This window comes from Pleurodeles waltl, chromosome 8 (assembly GCF_031143425.1).
Source record: "Pleurodeles waltl isolate 20211129_DDA chromosome 8, aPleWal1.hap1.20221129, whole genome shotgun sequence".
Taxonomy (NCBI): domain Eukaryota; kingdom Metazoa; phylum Chordata; class Amphibia; order Caudata; family Salamandridae; genus Pleurodeles; species Pleurodeles waltl.
Window position 1 is genome coordinate 973,612,894 of NC_090447.1, and position 20,822 is coordinate 973,633,715.

A 20,822-nucleotide genomic window follows, 5' to 3' on the forward strand; every position below is an offset into this window, starting at 1 on the left:
TACATTATTCATTTAGTGGTGGTTGGTTGACTTCCGGCACCACCAGCAGGTTGAAGGTAGCAGTTTGTCATCTGTTCCGGTGCAATGTGTTGCTGATTACCATTGGCTATCACCAGTCACATGCATTTCATTAAAAACAACCTTGCAACTCCTTTCATTCCCGATATGAGATCTGAAGTTGTGATTGATCGTTAACCTTGAAACTGCATTTGCACAGTGCAACTAATGACCAAGAAGGCAGAGTGGGTGCACTCAAATGCCAAATGTCACAACCTGTGACTTCCAAAATAGTATCGTATTCATTTAGGTTTTGCAGCATGAGTCCATTTCTGGATTAACATGATGTGCATTATTCTACCATCTAGTGTTTGGGACCGAAATTGTCTTTTCTTTTCCTTTTTTTTTCCTCTGTGGGTGTCACTGACAACCATTTGGTGGTATGTGTAGGAAGCTGGGTTCTGGTGCTGAAGCCCCCCTCTTTTTGCCTGGTTTTTGATGCAACTTTGCCTGAAGTGCGCTGTGTTCCTGCTAACCAAGCCCTCAGTGCCAGTGTTGCAAATCTACAAATCTGCATCCCTAGGCAGGAAGCTTAAAAGGAGCCTACTCCTTTGGTATGCAGATCTGGCTGACCTCCGAGGGAGAAGCCGGCCCTTCCACCTGCTCCAGGTCCCATTTAGCACCTGGGCAGGCAGGAAAATGAGCTGTTAAGGAGGCATGTTGCATTTTCAGACTGATGTGAAAAGAACAGATGATAGACGGAATGCAGAACAAATCCAACATTCACCCCCCCAGTCACAGATCTGAGTTTAATCCAGCAGTTTTTTTTTTTGCTTGCCGTGCCAATCCAGTTCAGACCCAGCCATATGAAAGTCAGTCTTGACCCTGCTCCCCATTGGAACATTCCAGCCTGAACTGCTAGGCCAGGTCCTCCCTGGACCAGAAACAAGCATCCTGGGACCGGTGTCAGGGTATCACCCTCATTAGCCATGCTAGCATCTGCTGGCAACCAAAGAACTGTTAGGATCTAGGACCACCAAAACCTGACGCCGGACATCAAAAATGCACCGGAGTCGCCTAGACCAAGCTGAAGTAGGCCAACTGTGTCAATATGGTTCCCAGGCACTCGAGAGGCAAAGCCCACCTTGAGTTCATCAACTGTTGACTTCCCAACAGTACCTGGGGCTTCTTTCAGCAGACCCACCCTTCACTGTGACTGCCTCCGGCAACAGAGACAAGACGGCCCACTGCACATCTGCACATAGACGCCCCTGAAGAAGAGTACCACTGGTACCCTACATCCCCTCAGGCTTGTGAGACCCGAGCCCACTTTTTGATTTGGTTGGACTGGACCCTCAGTCCAAACCTGCAGCCCACCTGCAGATACCCACTACTGCAACCACCACTGGTAATGGAAACCTGACAGTCCAAACCACCTCTGCACCCAGGTACCCTGGATCGAGGAGAACAGGACCATTGGTGTCCCTATGTTTCCAAGCATCACAAGAACTGAACTCCCTTGGTAGCTCACTCGGATCGGACTCTCAGTCCACCCCTGCAGCATCTTTTTGACTAGACCGATCCGCATTGACTTACAGGGGGCACCCAATGCTGAACTGCACCACTGCGCCCAGCCACCCCAGGGCTGCCCAAGATGACCTGTTGGTGTGACTTAGGACCCTGCCTTGTAGTTATCTTAGTCCTGTAAGTTGCTATGAAGTCAATGTTCTATCTTGAAAATCACCTGGTTCCAGTGATCTTGGTATCAAAAGTATATAAAAGTACGTGTTATTTTTAAATATTGGTGTCAGACTTCTTTGAGTGTGTTCCACTTTTGCTTATGCGTGTGTGCTTTACATGCTTAGCACTACACTCTGATATGCCCAACTGTTCACCCACACTACCATAAAAGAGGGTGGCCATTTGTGCCTCTGTGATAACCTTTGTGGTTTGCCTGGACTCCTTGCACGATGTACCCTCTTTTGGCCCACTTTATAAAGCTCCAACTTCCTACACTTTGTTCATCCCATTGTATGATGTCAGATGGCGTCCCGGATGTTCCTGTGCGTAGTCCCCTTCTTGAGATTCTTTTTTTCTGCTGGGGGGTCTGAAAGCAACAGAGGAGCTCAGAAGGTTTTTTTCAAAAACAAAGATATTAAAGAAAATAAATGGACTCATCGAAAATCGTAAGAGGAATGATGATCAGAGAGAAGGGGAACCTACTTTGTATCCCGACGGGGGACCCCACCGGTACCAGCCACATGGTCGGAGAATGAAGGCAGGTAGAGGCCATTGAAAACACCCCCCTTTAAATTCTGCCCAAACTGCCCCGCAAATTTACCCAGAGACCCCTTAAACTGTCTGCAATCTCTGCCTCTCGGAAGACCACTGAAATGAGGACTTCAAGGCCTGCGCTGTGTTGATGATTTGAGACCATGATGGTAAACTAAAAACAGAGGCCGGAACTCAATAGCACCATGGCAAGCACCCAGAGAACACCGGTTTCGCTGAAGGATCTCACCCCCTCAAGTGACGACAAGGAAAACGTAGAGGAAGCTGAGGTTCCCTCGTCAAAACAAGCAAATGATGCTGAAAAACTGGAGGCTGTGAAGAAGCCATCGAAGGATGCTGAAAGATAAGGCACAAGGTCATGAAACTACCAAAGAGCCCTGAGTGTAAACACTCGGACAATAAGCACCAAAAGGTAGCCTTGCTGCCAAATCAATATTCTGTCAAAGGTCAGCCGAAAAACAAAGGAGCCACATGGATCCTGACCGAGGAATACTGTTGTTGGCAAGAATTAGTCAAAGCCCTTGACGATCCCATCTGCTTGGGAGGGAACAAGAGAAAGGATCTAGGCTTCAGGGGCGGATGAACGATTGAGACCGGAATAGACAGCCACAAGGCAGCTCACACCAAGCCATAGAGCAGATCACGTGCCAACAGTGTCCACTCCACACTAGACAGGCCTTTCGGGCTCAAGAAAGGGGGCGAGAACAGACTTCTCGAGGGGTAGGGGCAGCAAGCGAGTGACTCAGGCAACAACACTTGCCCCCACATAACAAAATTGGGAGGTTGAATGAAAAATGTACCCACAGGAGTAGAAAAAAATCACCTCTGGCAAATGGATTTTGAACGTGATAGGTCATGGATACTATATAGAACTTAACAAGGAACCACCTAACACCCACCCATCCCCCCAACCAAAACAAAATCAAACATGTTTATTGTGAAGAGGTCATAAAACTCACAAAAAATGTGAAAGATATCTTACAAAAGGTAGCAATCGAAAGTGTACCAAAAAGGGAGACTATTCAGCTTACTTCCTGTTCCCAAAACGGGATCTAACTCTGAGACCAGTCCTAGACCTCAAATTCTTGAATTAATTCCTACCCAATACCTCAGGATGACAACACTCCAAAGAGGTATACCACTACTAAAGAAAGGAGGCTTTATGGAAATCTGAGACCTAAAGGGCACCTACCTATACATTCCAATTAATCAAGGACACAAAAACGACTGATTCGTTTTAGACAAAGTGCAGTACGAGTTCACAAAGCTGCCTTTCGGTATAAAGTCAGCACCACGTGTCTTCACAAAGTGCCTCGCTGCAGTTGCAGCATATCTAAGAAGGAAGGACATCTTTGAATACCCATACTTAAATGACTGGCTAGTACAGGCAAAAACCTAGAAATGCCAAAAAGACATTCAGATAGTAACCAACATTTTAGAACGTCTGGGTTTCTCAATAAACCACAGAGAGTCATCTCCACACCCAGAAGAAGTAAAGGTGTTTCTGGGAGGGACACTCAACTCAAGAACAGCCCAAGCTTACCCTGTCCAGAAGAGAGCACAGGTGATCCCAGATAGAGCTTGCCTATACCAGAAGGGGGAGTCTCGAACAGTGAAAACACACATGAAATTAATGGGCATGATGGCATCATGTATACCACAAGTAAAACATGCAAGACTGCATGTGTCCTTTCCAAGCATGGATCTGCAACAAATGGTCACAAGCCACAGGGAGTTGCGAGGATCAAGTGGTTTTTACAACAAAGATACTCAAGGAAGCACAATGTTCGAAACAAAGTAATGTGACAGTGGAGAAACCATTCGGGCCACCAACACCGACCAATACAAGGGATGCATCCCACAAGGGTTGGGGAACACACACAGGCAACCTCAAGGTTCTGTCGTAGTTGGACTCTTGCTCTAGACAAGACTGCTGGTTTAAGGATGACCGTACTTATGTTTGTAGGTGACTATGCCTATCCTACAACAAGTTGCAACTGTAGTCCCAACCCTTCTGGCTCGCTAGCAGTAACTCACCAAAAACCAAAGCAGTTGGAGGTGATTTGTGGCAGCCTTTACGCATATACTCTAGAGTATGACATCTCAGGGAGTGTCGTGGTTAAACAGAGATGACCCCTTTCTCACAGATACATCATGTCTCAACCAAACACAGGCAATAACAAAGATGCAGTAATGTTTCAATAGTTTTTATTTAACACAATCTGCAATCTGCCGTAAATTGAATGGGCTGCAATGATTAGGATAATGAACAGTGCAAGAGACAGAATTGTAAAAACAAGTCATGATTATAAAGACTCCACCCGTCTTGCAGTAACATGGAAAGACATAGAGTGTATAGTATGTCCTATTACCCTATTCTGATAGACCTAACCTTCTACCTAAAGGAGAGCTGGGTATGTTAAACCTAATCTTCCAATGCCATGTCCCTGAGAAGAGCCCCCAACCCTCATTACCTTAGAATGAGGTCTCTAGCTCAGACTCCGTAGGAACACGAAGTCCGGCGATGGTATCTGGTCGGGATCCCTCTAATTATATCTCTAAAGTGAGGTGTGATTACACAGATCTACTTGGACCCCTGGCGTGGGTTGTTCCCAAACAAGATAACACAGCATGCTTGGGACGGTAATTAATATAAACAATTCCCTCAAAAGTGTGAAGAGGGAAAGTACCTAATGTGAACACCTACAGTTTGTCTTTGTCGCTTGATTTGATGCCTTAGCACGGGGGCACTGATATTAACTTAAACAAATGACCTAACTATAAACACGGCAGCCATCTTAGAAGAATTAATGGGCTAAGACAGAGCAACCTAAGTAGGTTAAAAGTCACTAGGTGACGGGGCACGAGTCTGCAAGCCAAATGCTAAGCTAACTCCTGTTATCCCATTAAAACAAACTAGGATTCACTACAGTACAAGGGCAATGGAACAAGGCAGATGAGCTGAAATCAACTACCTGGAAATGAAAACAGTTTTCCTAGCCCTGAAGGCATCACACACGCAGACAGACTGTAGGAAAATGCTTCTCTTGGCATGGTTACCCCCTAACCTTTTGCCTTTTGTTGATGCTAGTTATGAATGAAAGTGTGCTGGGACCCTGCTAACCAGGTCCCAGCACCAGTGTTCTTTCCCTAAACTGTACCTTGGTTCCACAATTGGCACAGCCCTGGCACACAGATACGTCCTTTGTATAAGGTACCGCTGGTACCAAGGGCCCTGTGGCCAGGGAATGTCATGGATTATGCCACCCTGGGGACCCCTCACTCAACACATGCACACTGCCTCACAGCTTGTGTGTGCTGGTGGGGAGAAAATGATTAAGTCGACATGGCACTCCCCTCAGAGTGCCATGCCCACAACCCACTGCCTGTGGCATAGGTAAGTCATCCCTCTAGCAGGCCTTACAGCCCTAAGGCAGGGTGCACTATACCACAGGTGAGGGCATAGCTGATGCCAGTGTGGGATTTATTGTGAAATGCACACAGAGGGCATCTTAGAGATGCCCTCTGTATACCAGTCCAACTACTAGTGCTAGGCTGACCAAGTTCTTCCAGCCTGCCACATCCACATGGGTTTCTGGCCACATGGGTTGAGTGCCTTTGTCACTCTGAGTCCCCAACACTCTGCACCGACACCCCCAGCTCGTGTCAAGAAGAACCAACACTGCAAAGAGGACCCCCAGGCGACTCCGATGATGTGGACGCCCTGTGTCGACCTCCCTGCACCCCCACAGCGACGCCTGCAGAGAGGATCCAGAGGCTCCCCCTGGCTGCGACTGCCTGGTAGCAAAAGAATCTGATGCCTGTAAGAAGCAGTGCACCCGCAGCCCCCAGGCACAAGAGAATACAACTACCGGTGCAGGAGTGACCAGCAGGCGGCCCTCATCCTTGCCCAGTCGGTGACTGACCCGAGAAGCCCCTCCCCCCACAGCTCCCTGCCTGCATCGCCAGGAACTGTTGATTTTTGCAGTGCCCACTTTTTAAAATAGCTATTTGCCATTTTTGCCAAAACTGTGTACATTTTTGTTTTAATTCAAAGTTCCACATTTAAATATGCCAAGTACTTTACAATGTATGTATTTAATTGATATCTGAATCTTGTGGTTCTAAAATAAATGAAGAAAATAATATTTTTCTATATAAAAACATTATTGGCCTGGAGTTAAGTCTTTGAGTGTGTGTTTCTCATTTATTGCCTGTGTGTGTACAACAAATGCTTAACACTACCCTCTGATAAGCCTACTGCTCGACCACACTACCACAAAATAGAGCATCTAATTTTGCCACTATCAACCTCTAAGGTGCACCCTTTGACTCTGTGCACACTATCTCTCACTTTAAGAGAGTATATACAGAGCCAACTTCCAATACACACACACCAACCAATGATTTACCTAAAAAAACAAGGAGGAATAAAATCATTCATCCTGAGCAAGCTAGTCCAAGAGATATGGTAGTAGTGGGCAATACCAAGGGAGATCACACTGCAAGCAATACACCTAAGAGGAAAAGAAAAAACAGAGGCAGACGAATTGAGCAGACAAAGCAGTTTCAACAAATGGGAACTAAAGCAACAGGTAACAGATAAGATCTTCAAAATCTGGGGAAGACCAGAAATAGACCTTTTAGCAACAGCAAAGAACTCAAAATGCCAATTCTTCGCCTCCAAGTTTCAATATCCTCAATTGGAGGGGAATGCTGGGTTAATAAACTGGTCAGGGGGACTTGCTTACGCCTTTCCTCCAATACCCCTAATACTGAAGGTGCTCGAGAAAGCCACACAAGAATGGACACATCTTATTCTCATAGCGCCACAATGGGCCAGACAAACTTGGTACTCTGACCTACTGGAAATGTCCAAGGACCAAATGATGACAATCAAAGCAGAACAAGACTTGCTAAAAATTCAAGAGGGGAGAGTTTACCATCTGGAGCCAGCAGCACTCAGCCTAGCAGCTTATTTCCTGCAGACTTCGAATTTGGACATCTCCAACTATTACCTAGGACAATGGAAATCCTTAAGGAAGCTAGAAAGGCTACTACAAGGAAATGCTGTGCAGCAAAATGGGGAAGATACATTTTCTGGTGCACAAATAACAAATACCTGGGGAAAGGGACTAGACAGGATACTAATAACCTATTTCACTCGCCTAATAGATACCAGCCTAACCCTATCAACCATAAAAGTACATCTGCTAGGTAAAGTATCCTACACCAGGGACATTTCATGCAACAGCTTCTTCACATCTACAGTGCTGAAGAGCTTCCTAGAAGGAGCTAAAAGAATTGCTTCACCAAGAGCAGTTCCAGTGACTTTATGGAACCTAAAAGCAGTGCTAACGCAGTTAATGACAAAGCCCTTTAATCGGATGCACAAAGCAGATCTAAAGTCACTAAGGCTCAAGACAGTGTTCTCAATCGCAATTACATCGCCACGCAGAGTAAGCAAACTATAGACAGTAACAATACAGAACTTGCATCCCAGCCAACCCATAGGAGGCGATACCGCTACATAATATAATGTCCGGCATGAGAATCCAGAAAAGGATTTGTGCTGTGCTGCTAAACAAAATAATTACTTACTCTAGTAGGGGTAGTTTTGCAGCTTGAAAAGTTTTCTGGATTCATATGCGACCCACCCACCTTCCCAGAAATGGGAAAGGAAGCTCCAAGATGGGAAAGGAAAGAACAAGAAGGAAGTAAACTAGGAGAGAAAGAGAAAAGAAATATGAAGGAGGCGACTATGCACAGGAATGTCGGGGGGGGGGGGGGGTAGGAGGGGGGAGAGGAGAGACGGACATCTGCCGTCACACAAGGTGAACAGACATACCACCAAATGGTGGTCGACAACGCCCACAGAAGAAAAATAAAAGGGAAAAGAAAAGACAGTTCCGACCAAACCACTAGATGCATGAATAATGCATATTATGTGAATCCAGAAAACTCTTCAAGCTACAAAACCACTCCTACTGGTAACTAGCCACTTAGTTTCTTCCTCGGTCATTTTTGTATTTCTTGATTTTTGGAATTGTTTAGCAGATTCTCAGTCACTAGGGTAAAGCTTATAGAGATTTTCTCTTTGTACCGAGGGCAGTTGAAATGCTATTGCAAAGGGCACTTCATAGTAAATGTATTAGGTTAGAGCATTCTGTCTGATTCAGTCAACCCTCTACCTGCTTTTTTTAACAGTTCATAGTGATGTACCTTGAGCCCTAACTGAGTATACATAAACTGTTCCCCAACATTTGCCTTATTAAAGTAGGAGTCGGCATTATCCTCTGAAATGGAAGCTTCTGTCTGCATCGTGTTATACTACCAGAACATGTTTTTTCCAGATAATGTGTAAACTGAAATGCTGTACTCAAATAGTTTAATGCTTGCTTTTCAGAAAGAGACCCAGTAAAGCCAAAGTACGAACTGGACCGAACAGACCCACTAGAGAACAGTTATACACCAGTGTCTTCTGTTTCGAACATTGCCACAGATTGTTATCCTGTTCAGACCGTAAGCAGTGCCATTAAAGTTATTTCCCAATCACACCACGGTAACAGCACTACAAATAACTGGACTGATTTTCCTGAAGACCAAGTGGACCACAGCTCATACGTAAGGCCAACATTGCCAAGGAAACGCTGTAGAGACTATGATGGTGAGTTTAAAAATCTAAACAAGTCAATTGACTATCTAGCCAGCTGTATTTTAAACACTTATGCATATGAGAAAATCTTGGTTTCGGTTTTTAAATGCCATAGAAAACGCTCATTTTATTTCAATATTTTACAAATGTTTTCAGCCTTAATTGCCTATCAAAGACTCAAATGTTTCACATTTGATCATAGCTTGCGCCTTCTGCAATATAGTTAATTTCACCCTGATACTGTTTATGTAAATGGGAATGAGAAATATTTACAAACACAAATTACTGAATTAGGAAGATTAGTGGCAGGCATCAGATGCTCTGAAAGTTGCATGCATGTTAGTATTTCCCAAAAATATTCCTAATGGAAAATCAGTGTAACAATTTCGACAAGATTATAGGAAGCATATATATGTTCGATGGCATGTGTAGCTGCAGATACACATGCTGTGCATTATTCTGTCATCTAGTGTTGGGCTCTGATTGTTTCAAGTTGTTTTTCTTTGAAGAAGTGTTTTCGAGTCATGAGATCGAGTGACTCCTCCTCTTTGGTTCCATTACGCATGGGGGTCGACTCTATTGTTAGATTGTTTTCTTTCCGCCGTCTGGTTAGAACGTGTTTCCTCTCGCTCTGAGATTTCGATTTGGAAAACTTTGAAAAACTCTCTTCGTCAGTTTTGTATCGATCAGGTTTATATCTTCCATCGACACAGTGGTATTGTTGGGAGAAAACAACTTTACTCGCCCTTCGGGGTGCGCGCGCCCAACTCTGGCCTATTGCAATATTTGCCTTTCCCCGGATCATCTGGAAGAAAACTGTGAGGCTTGTTGATCCTTCCGATCAAAAAAGACTCTTCGAGACAGGAGCGCGCAATGACTCGGAATGGCGTCGATGCAGCGGACATCTCTACGTGGAGGAGGAAGAAATGATGCAAACAGCGGTCTCGGTTCAAGATTCCGAATACGAACAGGAATCAGAAGAAGACAGGCCGGTCACAGCAGGACATCATGCGAGTATGCCTGCCTTCACAAAAGCAAAAACATAAGGCCTTAGGTACACCACTGCCAGAAGGCCATGGCCCGGTCCCAAAAAAAAGGCTACCGGTGACCAACTTACCAGTTCGGCACCGAAAAAGGCCAATCCTCCTAAAACATCGGGGGCAACAAAGAACTCTGTGTCCGACTCCGGCAAACATCATTTTTCAGAGTGGAAAATTTGAAATTCATTTTCAGAGCCGAGAGCATCGACAACATCAACTTTTTCGATCCCAAAAAAGCCTGCTTCGGAGCCGAAAAGCCCAGAATACACAGAGGAATATGGACTTTCAAAAAGATTTAAAGAAAGCCACAAAATCTCTGAAGAGTAGTATAAAGTACAACCAATATTTGAAGGTATGGATGAAAGGCAGTCCACGATCTACATCCATAAAGAAACAGGCAGAATTTAGACAGCACCCCCTAACCAAAAAGAAAACTAGCCTTTCAGGAGGAATTGGACACTATGCAGCCTCCAGCAAAAGTGCCAAAGCAGAAGGAGAAACCACCACCTCCCCAATCTTCTCCTCATTCTCCTACTCACTCTCCACACCTACTTACCTCTCCCCCTACTAGTCCTACACCAGTGCAGTCACCCACTTACTCTTTTGACTCACAACAGGACAATGTGGATCCATGGGACCTTTATGATCCAGATCCCATTCCTAGTAATGACCCAGACAGCTATCCCTCAAAACCTTCACCACCTGAGGATAGCACAGTCTACAATCAAGTTATAGCTAGGGCTGCAGCATACCATGGGGTCACCTTGCATACAGAACCCCTAGAAGAGGATTTCTTGTTTAACACCCTATCCTCAACACACACTAAATATCAATGCCTTCCCATTTTCCCAGGCATATTAAAACATGCAGCTCAGATATTTAGTGAACCTGTTAAGGCACGTATAATAACACCCAGGGTAGAGAAAAAATATAAACCTCCACCCTCTGATCCTGATGACATTACCCTAAGGTACCTCCAGCTTCTGTTGTCGTTAGCGCTGCCAGAAAAAGAGCAGTCAGTCAGTCATCAGGAGATGCGTCCCCACCTGATACGGAGAGCAGAAAATTCGATGCTGCAGGGAAACGAGTGGCATCCCAAGCAGCAAATCAGTGGAGGATAGCCAACTCACAGGCACTGTTAGCTTGCTATGACAGAGCCCATTGGGACGCGATGCAAGACATAATCCAGCATTTCACTGAAGAACACCAAAAGAGGGCACAACAAGTAGTAAGTAGTGGAAGAAGGGCAAGCCATTACTAACAATCAAATTTGATCTGCCCTAGATGCAGCAGACACCGCTGCTAGAAGTGTCATTACTGCAGTCACAATACACAGACATGCGTGGCCTAGATCCTCTGGGTTTTAAACTAGAAATACAGCAGGCTGTGTTAAATATGCCATTCGACAAAATATATTTTTTTGGCCAGAAGTTGACACAGCCATAGAAAAATAAGAAAGGATTCAGACACAGCAAAAGCAATGGGCGCACTATACTTCACACATACAGGGGATCCTTTCGGAAACCTCAGTTTTGAGGTGGGTTCAGACAACAGAGGCATCCACATCACAGACAAAATCAACCACAATACCAACAAGGTGGTTTTAGGGGCACGTATAGAGGACAGTACCCCAGAAATAGAGGGAAATTTGAAACCTCTAAGCAACCTCCACAGCACCCTATACAGTGACTTTTCTCCTTCCTTTCCACTCCACACCTCTCCTGTGGGGGGAAGACTACAACAGTTTCACACAAATTGGCAAAACATTACCACAGACAATTGGGTACTATCAATTATCCACAATGGCTGGTGCCTAGAATTGATACACACTCCTCCAAATCTACCACCAAGGTCACACAAACTATTCACAGACACATCAGTCTGTTACAAGAAGAAGTCCAATCTCTACTACTCAAACAAGCAATAGAATTGGTACCACAATCTCAAATAGGGAAAGGAGTTTACTCATTATATTTCCTCATTGCCAAAAAAGATGGCACCCTCAGGCCAGTTTTAGATCTCAGGAACCTCAATCTTTACATACTGTCAGAACATTTTCACATGGTAACTCTACAGGATGTTATCCCACTACTCCAAAAACAGGATTTCATGACAGCACTAGATCTCAAAGATGCATATTTTCATATACCCATCCATCCTGCACACAGAAATCTCAGGTTTGTCATTCATGGAAAGCACTATCAGTTCAAAGTGTTGCCCTTTGGAATAACAACATCCCAAGGGTATTCACAAAGTGCCTAGCGGTAGTCGCAGCCTACCTAAGAAGACAACATATACATGTCTTTCCATAGCTAGATGATTGGCTAATAAAATCTAACAGTCATACGCAGTGTCAAAGCCATGCGCATTACGTAATACAAACCCTGCACATGCTAGGCTTCTCAATAAACTACCAAACATCACATCTACAACTGGCACAAATACAACAGTATTTGGGTGCAATACTAAATACTCAGCAAGCGCTAGCATGTCCAAATACACAAAATGTAATCACATAAATACAAATAAATCAACGATACACTGTCAGAATTAACAAACATACATGTCCCTTCAGTGGTGGAATTCCACAAACCTAAACAAAGGGCAGCCATTTCAAGCCCCCATGCCTCAGACATTACTTACAACAGATGCATCAATGATTGGCTGGAGGGCTCACCTCAACAATCACAACATCCAAGGACAATGGGACGCCAAACACAAACAGTTATACATAAATCACTTAGAGTTGCTAGCCATCTTCCTAGCACTCAAAGCTTTTAACCCCTTCGCTGCCAGGCCTTTTCCCCCTCCTGTGGCAGGCCTTTTCCCCCTCCTGTGGCAGGCCTTTTTTTGGCTATTTGGGGCAGTTTGCGCTTAGGCCCTGTAAGGAAATACCTCCTTGGCATGGTTACCCCCTGACTTTTTGCCTTTGCTGATGCTATGTTTTGAATTGAAAGTGTGCTGAGGCCTGCTAACCAGGCCCCAGCACCAGTGTTCTTTCCCTAACCTGTACTTTTGTATCCACAATTGGCACACCCTGGCATCCAGATAAGTCCCTTGTAAATGGTACCCCTGGTACCAAGGGCCCTGATGCCAAGGAAGGTCTCTAAGGGCTGCAGCATGTCTTATGCCACCCTGGAGACCCCTCACTCAGCACAGACACACTGCTTGCCAGCTTGTGTGTGCTGGGGAGAACAAAACGAGTAAGTCGACATGGCACTCCCCTCAGGGTGCCATGCCAGCCTCTCACTGCCTATGCAGGTATAGATAAGTCACCCCTCTAGCAGGCCTTACAGCCCTAAGGCAGGGTGCACTATACCATAGGTGAGGGCACCAGTGCATGAGCACTGTGCCCCTACAGTGTCTAAGCAATACCTTAGACATTGTAAGTGCAGGGTAGCCATAAGAGTATATGGTCTGGGAGTCTGTTTTACACGAACTCCACAGCACCATAATGGCTACACTGAAAACTGGGAAGTTTGGTATCAAACTTCTCAGCACAATAAATGCACACTGATGCCAGTGTACATTTTATTGTAAAATACACCCCAGAGGGCACCTTAGAGGTGCCCCCTGAAACCTTAACCGATTATCTGTGTAGGATGACTGGTTCCAGCAGCCTGCCACAACCGAGACATGTTGCTGACCCCATGGGGAGAGTGCCTTTGTCACTCTGAGGCCAGTAACAAAGCCTGCACTGGGTGGAGATGCTAACACCTCCCCCAGGCAGGAGCTGTAACACCTGGCGGTGAGCCTCAAAGGCTCACCCCTTTGTGCCAGCACCGCAGGACACTCCAGCTAGTGGAGTTGCCCGCCCCCTCCGGCCACGGCCCCCACTTTTGGCGGCAAGGCCAGAGAAAATAATGAGAACAACAAGGAGGAGTCACTGGCCAGTCAGGACAGCCCCTAAGGTGTCCTGAGCTGAAGTGACTCTAACTTTTAGAAATCCTCCATCTTGCAGATGGAGGATTCCCCAATAGGATTAGGGATGTGACCCCCTCCCCTTGGGAGGAGGCACAAAGAGGGTGTACCCACCCTCAGGGCTAGTAGCCATTGGCTACTAACCCCCCAGACCTAAACACGCCCTTAAATTTAGTATTTAAGGGCTTCCCTGAACCTAAGAATTTAGATTCCTGAAACTACAAGAAGAAGAAGACTGCTGAGCTGAAAAACCCCTGCAGAGGAAGAACAGAAGACACCAACTGCTTTGGCCCCAGTCCTACCGGCCTGTCTCCTGCCTTCCAAAGAAACCTGCTCCAGCGACGCTTTCCAAGGGACCAGCGACCTCTGAATCCTCTGAGGACTGCCCTGCTTCAAGAAAGACAAGAAACTCCCGAGGACAGCGGCACTGCTCCAAAAGAACTGCAACTTTGTTTCAAGGAGCAGATTTAAAGACCCCTGCATCTCCCCGCAAGAAGCGTGAGACTTGCAACACTGCACCCGGCGACCCCGACTCGACTGGTGGAGAACCAACACCTCAGGGAGGACCCTCCGGCGACTCAGAGACTGTGAGTAACCAAAGTTGTCCCCCCTGAGCCCCCACAGCGACGCCTGCAGAGGGAATCCCGAGGCTCCCCCTGACCGCGACTGCCTGAACTCCATTTCCCGACGGCTGGAAAAGACCCTGCACCCGCAGCCCCCAGCACCTAAAGGAACGGAACTCCTGTGCAGGAGTGACCCCCAGGAGGCCCTCTCCCTTGCCCAGGTGGTGGCTACCCCGAGGAGCCCCCCCTTGCCTGCCTGCAACGCTGAAGAGATCCCTTGGTCTCTCATTGATTTACATTGAAAACCCGACGCTTGTTTCTACACTGCACCCGGCCGCCCCAGTGCCGCTGAGGGTGTACTTTTTGTGTGAACTTGTGTCCCCCCCCGGTGCCCTACAAAACCCCCCTGGTCTGCCCTCCGAAGACGTGGGTACTTACCTGCTGGCAGACTGGAACCGGGGCACCCCCTTCTCTCCATTGAAGCCTATGTGTTTTGGGCACCTCTTTGACCTCTGCACCTAACCAGCCCTGAGCTGCTGGTGTGGTAACTTTGGGGTTGCTCTGAAACCCCAACGGTGGGCTACCTTGGACCAAGAACTGAAACCTGTAAGTGACTTACTTACCTGTGAAACCTAACAATACTTTACCTCCCCCAGGAACTGTGAAAATTGCACTGTGTCCACTTTTAAAACAGCTCATTGTGTTTTACGTGAAAAGTATACATGCTAATGTAATGATTCAAAGTTCCTAAAGTACTTACCTGCAATACCTTTCCAATGAGATATTACATGTAGAATTTGAACCTGTGGTTCTTAAAATAAACTAAGAAAAGATATTTTTCTATAACAAAACCTATTGGCTGGATTTGTCTCTGAGTGTGTGTTCCTCATTTATTGCCTGTGTGTATGTACAACAAATGCTTAACACTACTCCTTTGATAAGCCTACTGCTCGACCACACTACCACAAAATAGAGCATTAGTATTATCTCTTTTTGCCACTATCTTACCTCTAAGGGGAACCCTTGGACTCTGTGCATGCTATTCCTTACTTTGAAATAGCACATACAGAGCCAACTTCCTACATTGGTGGATCAGCGGTGGGGTACAAGACTTTGCATTTGCTCGACTACTCAGCCAATACCTGATCACACGACAAATTCCAAAAATTTTCATTAGAAATAGATTTTTGCAATTTGAAATTTTTCTAAATTCTTAAAAGTCCTGCTAGGGCCTTGTGTTAGTCCCTGTTAGCATTTCCTTTTAGAGTTTAAAAGTTTGGTAAAAGTTTGAATTAGATCCTAGAACTAGTTTTAGTTTCTTAAAAAGTATTCCAACTTTTAGAAGCATAATGTCTAATACAGATGTGAATGTGGTGGAACTCGACACCACACCTTACCTCCATCTCCATCTACAGATGAGAGAGCTAAGGTCACTCTGTAAACTAAAGAAAATAGCAGTGGGCTCCAGACCTTCCAAACTACAGCTCCAGGAGCTGTTGGCAGAGTTTGAAAGAGCCAACCCCTCTGAGGATGGCAACACAGAGGATGAGTATAGTGACTTGGAGGGTGATTCCCCCCCCACCAGTCCTATCTAGGGAGGACAGGGCCTCTCAAGCCCTGACTCCACAAATCATAGTCAGAGATGCTGGTTCCCTCACAGGAGGGACCAACCTCTCTGAAATCACTGAGGATAACTCCAGTGAAGAGGACATCCAGTTAGCCAGGATGGCCAAAAGATTGGCTTTGGAAAGACAGATCTTAGCCATAGAAAGGGAAAGACAAGAGATGGGCCTAGGACCCATCAATGGTGGCAGCAACATAAATAGGGTCAGAGATTCTCCTGACATGTTGAAAATCCCTAAAGGGATTGTAACTAAATATGAAGATGGTGATGACATCACCAAATGGTTCACAGCTTTTGAGAGGGCTTGTGTAACCAGAAAAGTGAACAAATCTCACTGGGGTGCTCTCCTTTGGGAAATGTTCACAGGAACGTGTAGGGATAGACTCCTCACACTCTCTGGAAAAGATGCAGAGTCTTATGACCTCATGAAGGGTACCCTGATTGAGGGCTTTGGATTCTCCACTGAGGAGTATAGGATTAGATTCAGGGGGGCTCAAAAATCCTCGAGCCAGACCTGGGTTGACTTTGTAGACTACTCAGTAAAAACACTAGATGGTTGGATTCAAGGCAGTGGTGTAAGTAATTATGATGGGCTGTACAATTTATTTGTGAAAGAACACCTGTTAAGTAATTGTTTCAATGACAAACTGCATCAGCATCTGGTAGACCTAGGAACAATTTCTCCCCAAGAATTGGGAAAGAAGGCGGACCATTGGGTCAAGACTAGGGTGTCCAAAACTTCCACAGGGGGTGACCAAAAGAAAGGGGTCACAAAACCTCCCCAGGGGAAAGGTGGTGAGACAGCCAAAAACAAAAATAGTAAAGAGTCTTCTACAGGCCCCCAAAAACCTGCACAGGAGGGTGGGCCCAGAGCCTCTTCACAAAACAATTCTGGGTACAAGGGTAAAAACTGTGATCCCAAAAAGGCCTGGTGTCGTAGCTGTAGTCAGTCTGGACACCAAACTGGAGACAAGGCCTGTCCCAAGAAAGATACCACTTCTAACTCCACTCCAGCCAAAACTGGAATGGCCAGTCTCCAAGTGGGATCAACAGTGTGCCCAGAGCAAATCAGGTGTCACACTGAAGCTACATTAGTCTCTGAGGGTGGGGTGGATTTAGCCACACTGGCTGCCTGGCCCCCTAACATGCAAAAATACAGGCAGCAGCTCTTAATTAATGGGACAAGTGTAGAGGGCCTGAGGGATACAGGTGCCAGTGTCACTATGGTGACAGAGAAACTGGTTTCCCCTGGTCAATACCTGGCTGGACAAACTTATCCAGTCACCAACGCTGACAATCAGACTAAAGTACACCCCATGGCTATGGTAACTTTAGAGTGGGGAGGGGTCAATGGCCTGAAACAGGTGGTCGTCTCCTCCAATATCCCAGTAGACTGTTTGCTTGGAAATGACCTGGAGTCATCAGCATGGGCTGAGGTAGAACTGAAAACCCATGCAGCCATGCTCGGTGTCCCTGAACTGGTGTGTGTCAAGACAAGGGCACAGTGCAAGGCACAGGGTGAAACAGTAGAGCTGGAGTCTGGAAGAAAGGCCCAGCCTAGCAAGAGAAAAGGAAAGTCAGCTGGGAAACCAGCTGCAACACAACAAGAAAAAGAGAACCTCTCTTCTCAGGAAGAAGTTCTGCCCTCTGAGGGAACTGAGCCTATGGAGCTGGAACCTTATCAGGTTGAGCTCTTAGGCCCAGGGGGACCCTCAAGGGAAGAGTTGTGTAAGGGACAAGAAACCTGACCCTCTCTTGAAGGCCTTAGGCAGCAAGCTGCTGAAGAGTCCAAAGGCAAGAAAAATTGAACACATAGGGTCTATTGGGAAGATGGACTCCTGTACACTGAGGCAAGAGATCCCAAACCTGGTGCCACTAGGAGAGTGGTAGTGCCTCAGGCGTTCAGAGAGTTTATTCTGACCTTAGCCCATGATATTCCCCTTGCTGGGCATTTGGGACAAACCAAGACGTGGGAGAGGTTAGTCAACCACTTCTACTGGCCCAATATGTCCCAGAAGGTTAAGGAGTTTTGCATCTCCTGTCCCACCTGTCAAGCCAGTGGTAAGACAGGTGGACATCCAAAGGCCCCCCTCATTCCACTTCCAGTGGTGGGGGTCCCCTTTGAAAGAGTGGGTGTGGACATAGTGGGTCCACTTGAACCTCCCACAGCCTCAGGAAATATGTACATCCTAGTAGTGGTGGATCATGCTACTAGGTATCCTGAAGCTATTCCCCTTAGGTCGACTACTGCCCCTGCAGTATCCAAGGCCCTCATTGGTATCTTTACCAGAGTGGGCTTCCCTAAGGAGGTGGTGTCTGACAGAGGTACCAACTTCATGTCAGCATACCTAAAACACATGTGGAATGAGTGTGGAGTGACTTATAAGTTTACTACACCATATCATCCACAAACTAATGGCCTTGTTGAGAGATTCAGCAAGACATTAAATGGCATGATCATGGGGCTCCCAGAAAAACTCAAAAGGAGATGGGATGTCCTCCTGCCATGTCTGCTTTTCGCTTACAGAGAGGTGCCTCAGAAGGGAGTAGGGTTCTCACCCTTTGAACTTCTGTTTGGCCACCCTGTAAGGGGATCACTTGCTCTTGTTAAAAGAAGGCTGGGAGAGACCTCTTCATGAGCCTAAACAAGACATAGTGGACTATGTACTTGGCCTTCGCTCAAGAATGGCAGAGTACATGGAAAAGGCAAGTAAAAACCTTGAGGCCAGCCAACAGCTCCAGAAGTTTTGGTATGACCAAAAGGCTGCAATGGTTGAATTTCAACCAGGGCAGAAAGTCTGGGTTTTGGAGCCTGTGGCTCCCAGGGCACTTCAGGACAGATGGAGTGGCCCTTACCCAATCCTGGAAAAGAAGAGTCAGGTCACCTACCTGGTGGACCTAGGCACAAGCAGGAGCCCCAAGAGGGTGATCCATGTAAACCGCCTAAAACTCTTCCATGATAGGGCTGATGTGAATCTGTTGATGGCAACAGATGAGGAGCAGGAAGCTGAGAGTGAGCCTCTCCCTGATCTCCTCTCATCAGACCCTAAAGATGGCTCAGTGGATGGAGTGATCTATTCAGACACCCTCTCTGGGCAACAGCAAGCTGACTTTAGGAAGGTCCTACAACAGTTTGCTGAGCTCTTTTCCCTAACCCCTGGTCAGACACACCTGTGTACCCATGATGTGGACACAGGAGACAGCATGCCTGTCAAAAACAAAATCTTCAGACAGATCAAGTTAAGGAAAGCATCAAGGTGGAAGTCCACAAGATGCTGGAATTGGGAGTCATTGAGCACTCTGACAGCCCCTGGGCTAGCCCAGTGGTCTTAGTCCCCAAACCTCACACCAAAGAAGGAAAGAGAGAGATGAGGTTTTGTGTGGACTACAGAGGTCTTAATTCTGTCACCAAGACAGATGCCCATCCCATTCCTAGAGCTGACGAGCTGATTGACAAATTAGATGCTGCCAAATTCTTAAGTACCTTTGACTTAACAGCAGGGTACTGGCAAATCAAAATGGCACCTGGAGCAAAAGAGAAAACAGCATTCTCCACACCTGATGGGCATTATCAGTTTACTGTTATGCCCTTTGGTTTAAAGAATGCCCCTGCCACCTTCCAAAGGTTGGTGAATCAAGTCCTTGATGGGTTGGAGTCCTTTAGTGCAGCTTATCTTGATGATATTGCTGTCTTTAGCTCCAACTGGCAGGATCACCTGGTCCACCTGAAAAAGGTTTTGAAGGCTCTGCAATCAGCAGGCCTCTCTACCAAGGCATCCAAATGCCAGATAGGGCAGGGAACTGTGGTTTACTTGGGACACCTTGTAGGTGGAGGCCAAGTTCAGCCACTCCAGCCTAAGATCCAGACTATTCTGGACTGGGCAGCTCCAAAAACCCAGACTCAAGTCAGGGCATTCCTTGGCTTGACTGGGTACTATAGGAGGTTTGTGAAGGGATATGGATCAATAGTGACAGCCCTCACAGAACTCACCTCCAAGAAAATGCCCAAGAAAGTAAACTGGACTGTAGAATGCCAACAGGCCTTTGACACCCTGAAGCAAGCTATGTGCACAGCACCAGTTCTAAAAGCTCCAGATTACTCCAAGCAATTCATTGTGCAAACAGATGCCTCTGAACATGGGATAGGGGCAGTTTTGTCCCAAACAAATGATGATGGCCTTGACCAGATAAGTCACCCCTCTAGCAGGCCTTACAGCCCTAAGGCAGGGTGCACTATACCATAGGTGAGGGCACCAGTGCATGAGCACTGTGCCCCTACAGTGTCTATGCAATACCTTAGACATTGTAAGTGCAGGGTAGCCATAAGAGTATATGGTCTGGGAGTCTGTTTTACACGAACTCCACAGCACCATAATGGCTACACTGAAAACTGGGAAGTTTGGTATCAAACTTCTCAGCACAATAAATGCACACTGATGCCAGTGTACATTTTATTGTAAAATACACCCCAGAGGGCACCTTAGAGGTGCCCCCTGAAACCTTGACCGACTATCTGTGTAGGCTGACTGGTTCCAGCAGCCTGCCACAACCGAGACATGTTGCTGACCCCATGGGGAGAGTGCCTTTGTCACTCTGAGGCCAGTAACAAAGCCTGCACTGGGTGGAGATGCTAACACCTCCCCCAGGCAGGAGCTGTCACACCTGGCGGTGAGCCTCAAAGGCTCATCCCTTTATGCCAGCACCGCAGGACACTCCAGCTAGTGGAGTTG

General features: G+C 46.5%; 1 protein-coding gene across 3 annotated transcripts in view; it reads left to right on the forward strand.

Moving 5' to 3' along the window:
* LOC138250391 (RNA-binding protein 26-like) overlaps positions 1 to 20,822 on the forward strand; it is a 623,852-nt gene that overhangs the window by 142,753 nt on the left and 460,277 nt on the right. For all 3 annotated transcript variants that reach the window (XM_069205212.1, XM_069205213.1, XM_069205214.1), the window contains one exon: positions 8,696 to 8,956. In XM_069205212.1, coding sequence (XP_069061313.1) covers positions 8,696 to 8,956 — 261 coding nt within the window. The remainder of the gene's footprint in view (positions 1 to 8,695; positions 8,957 to 20,822) is intronic.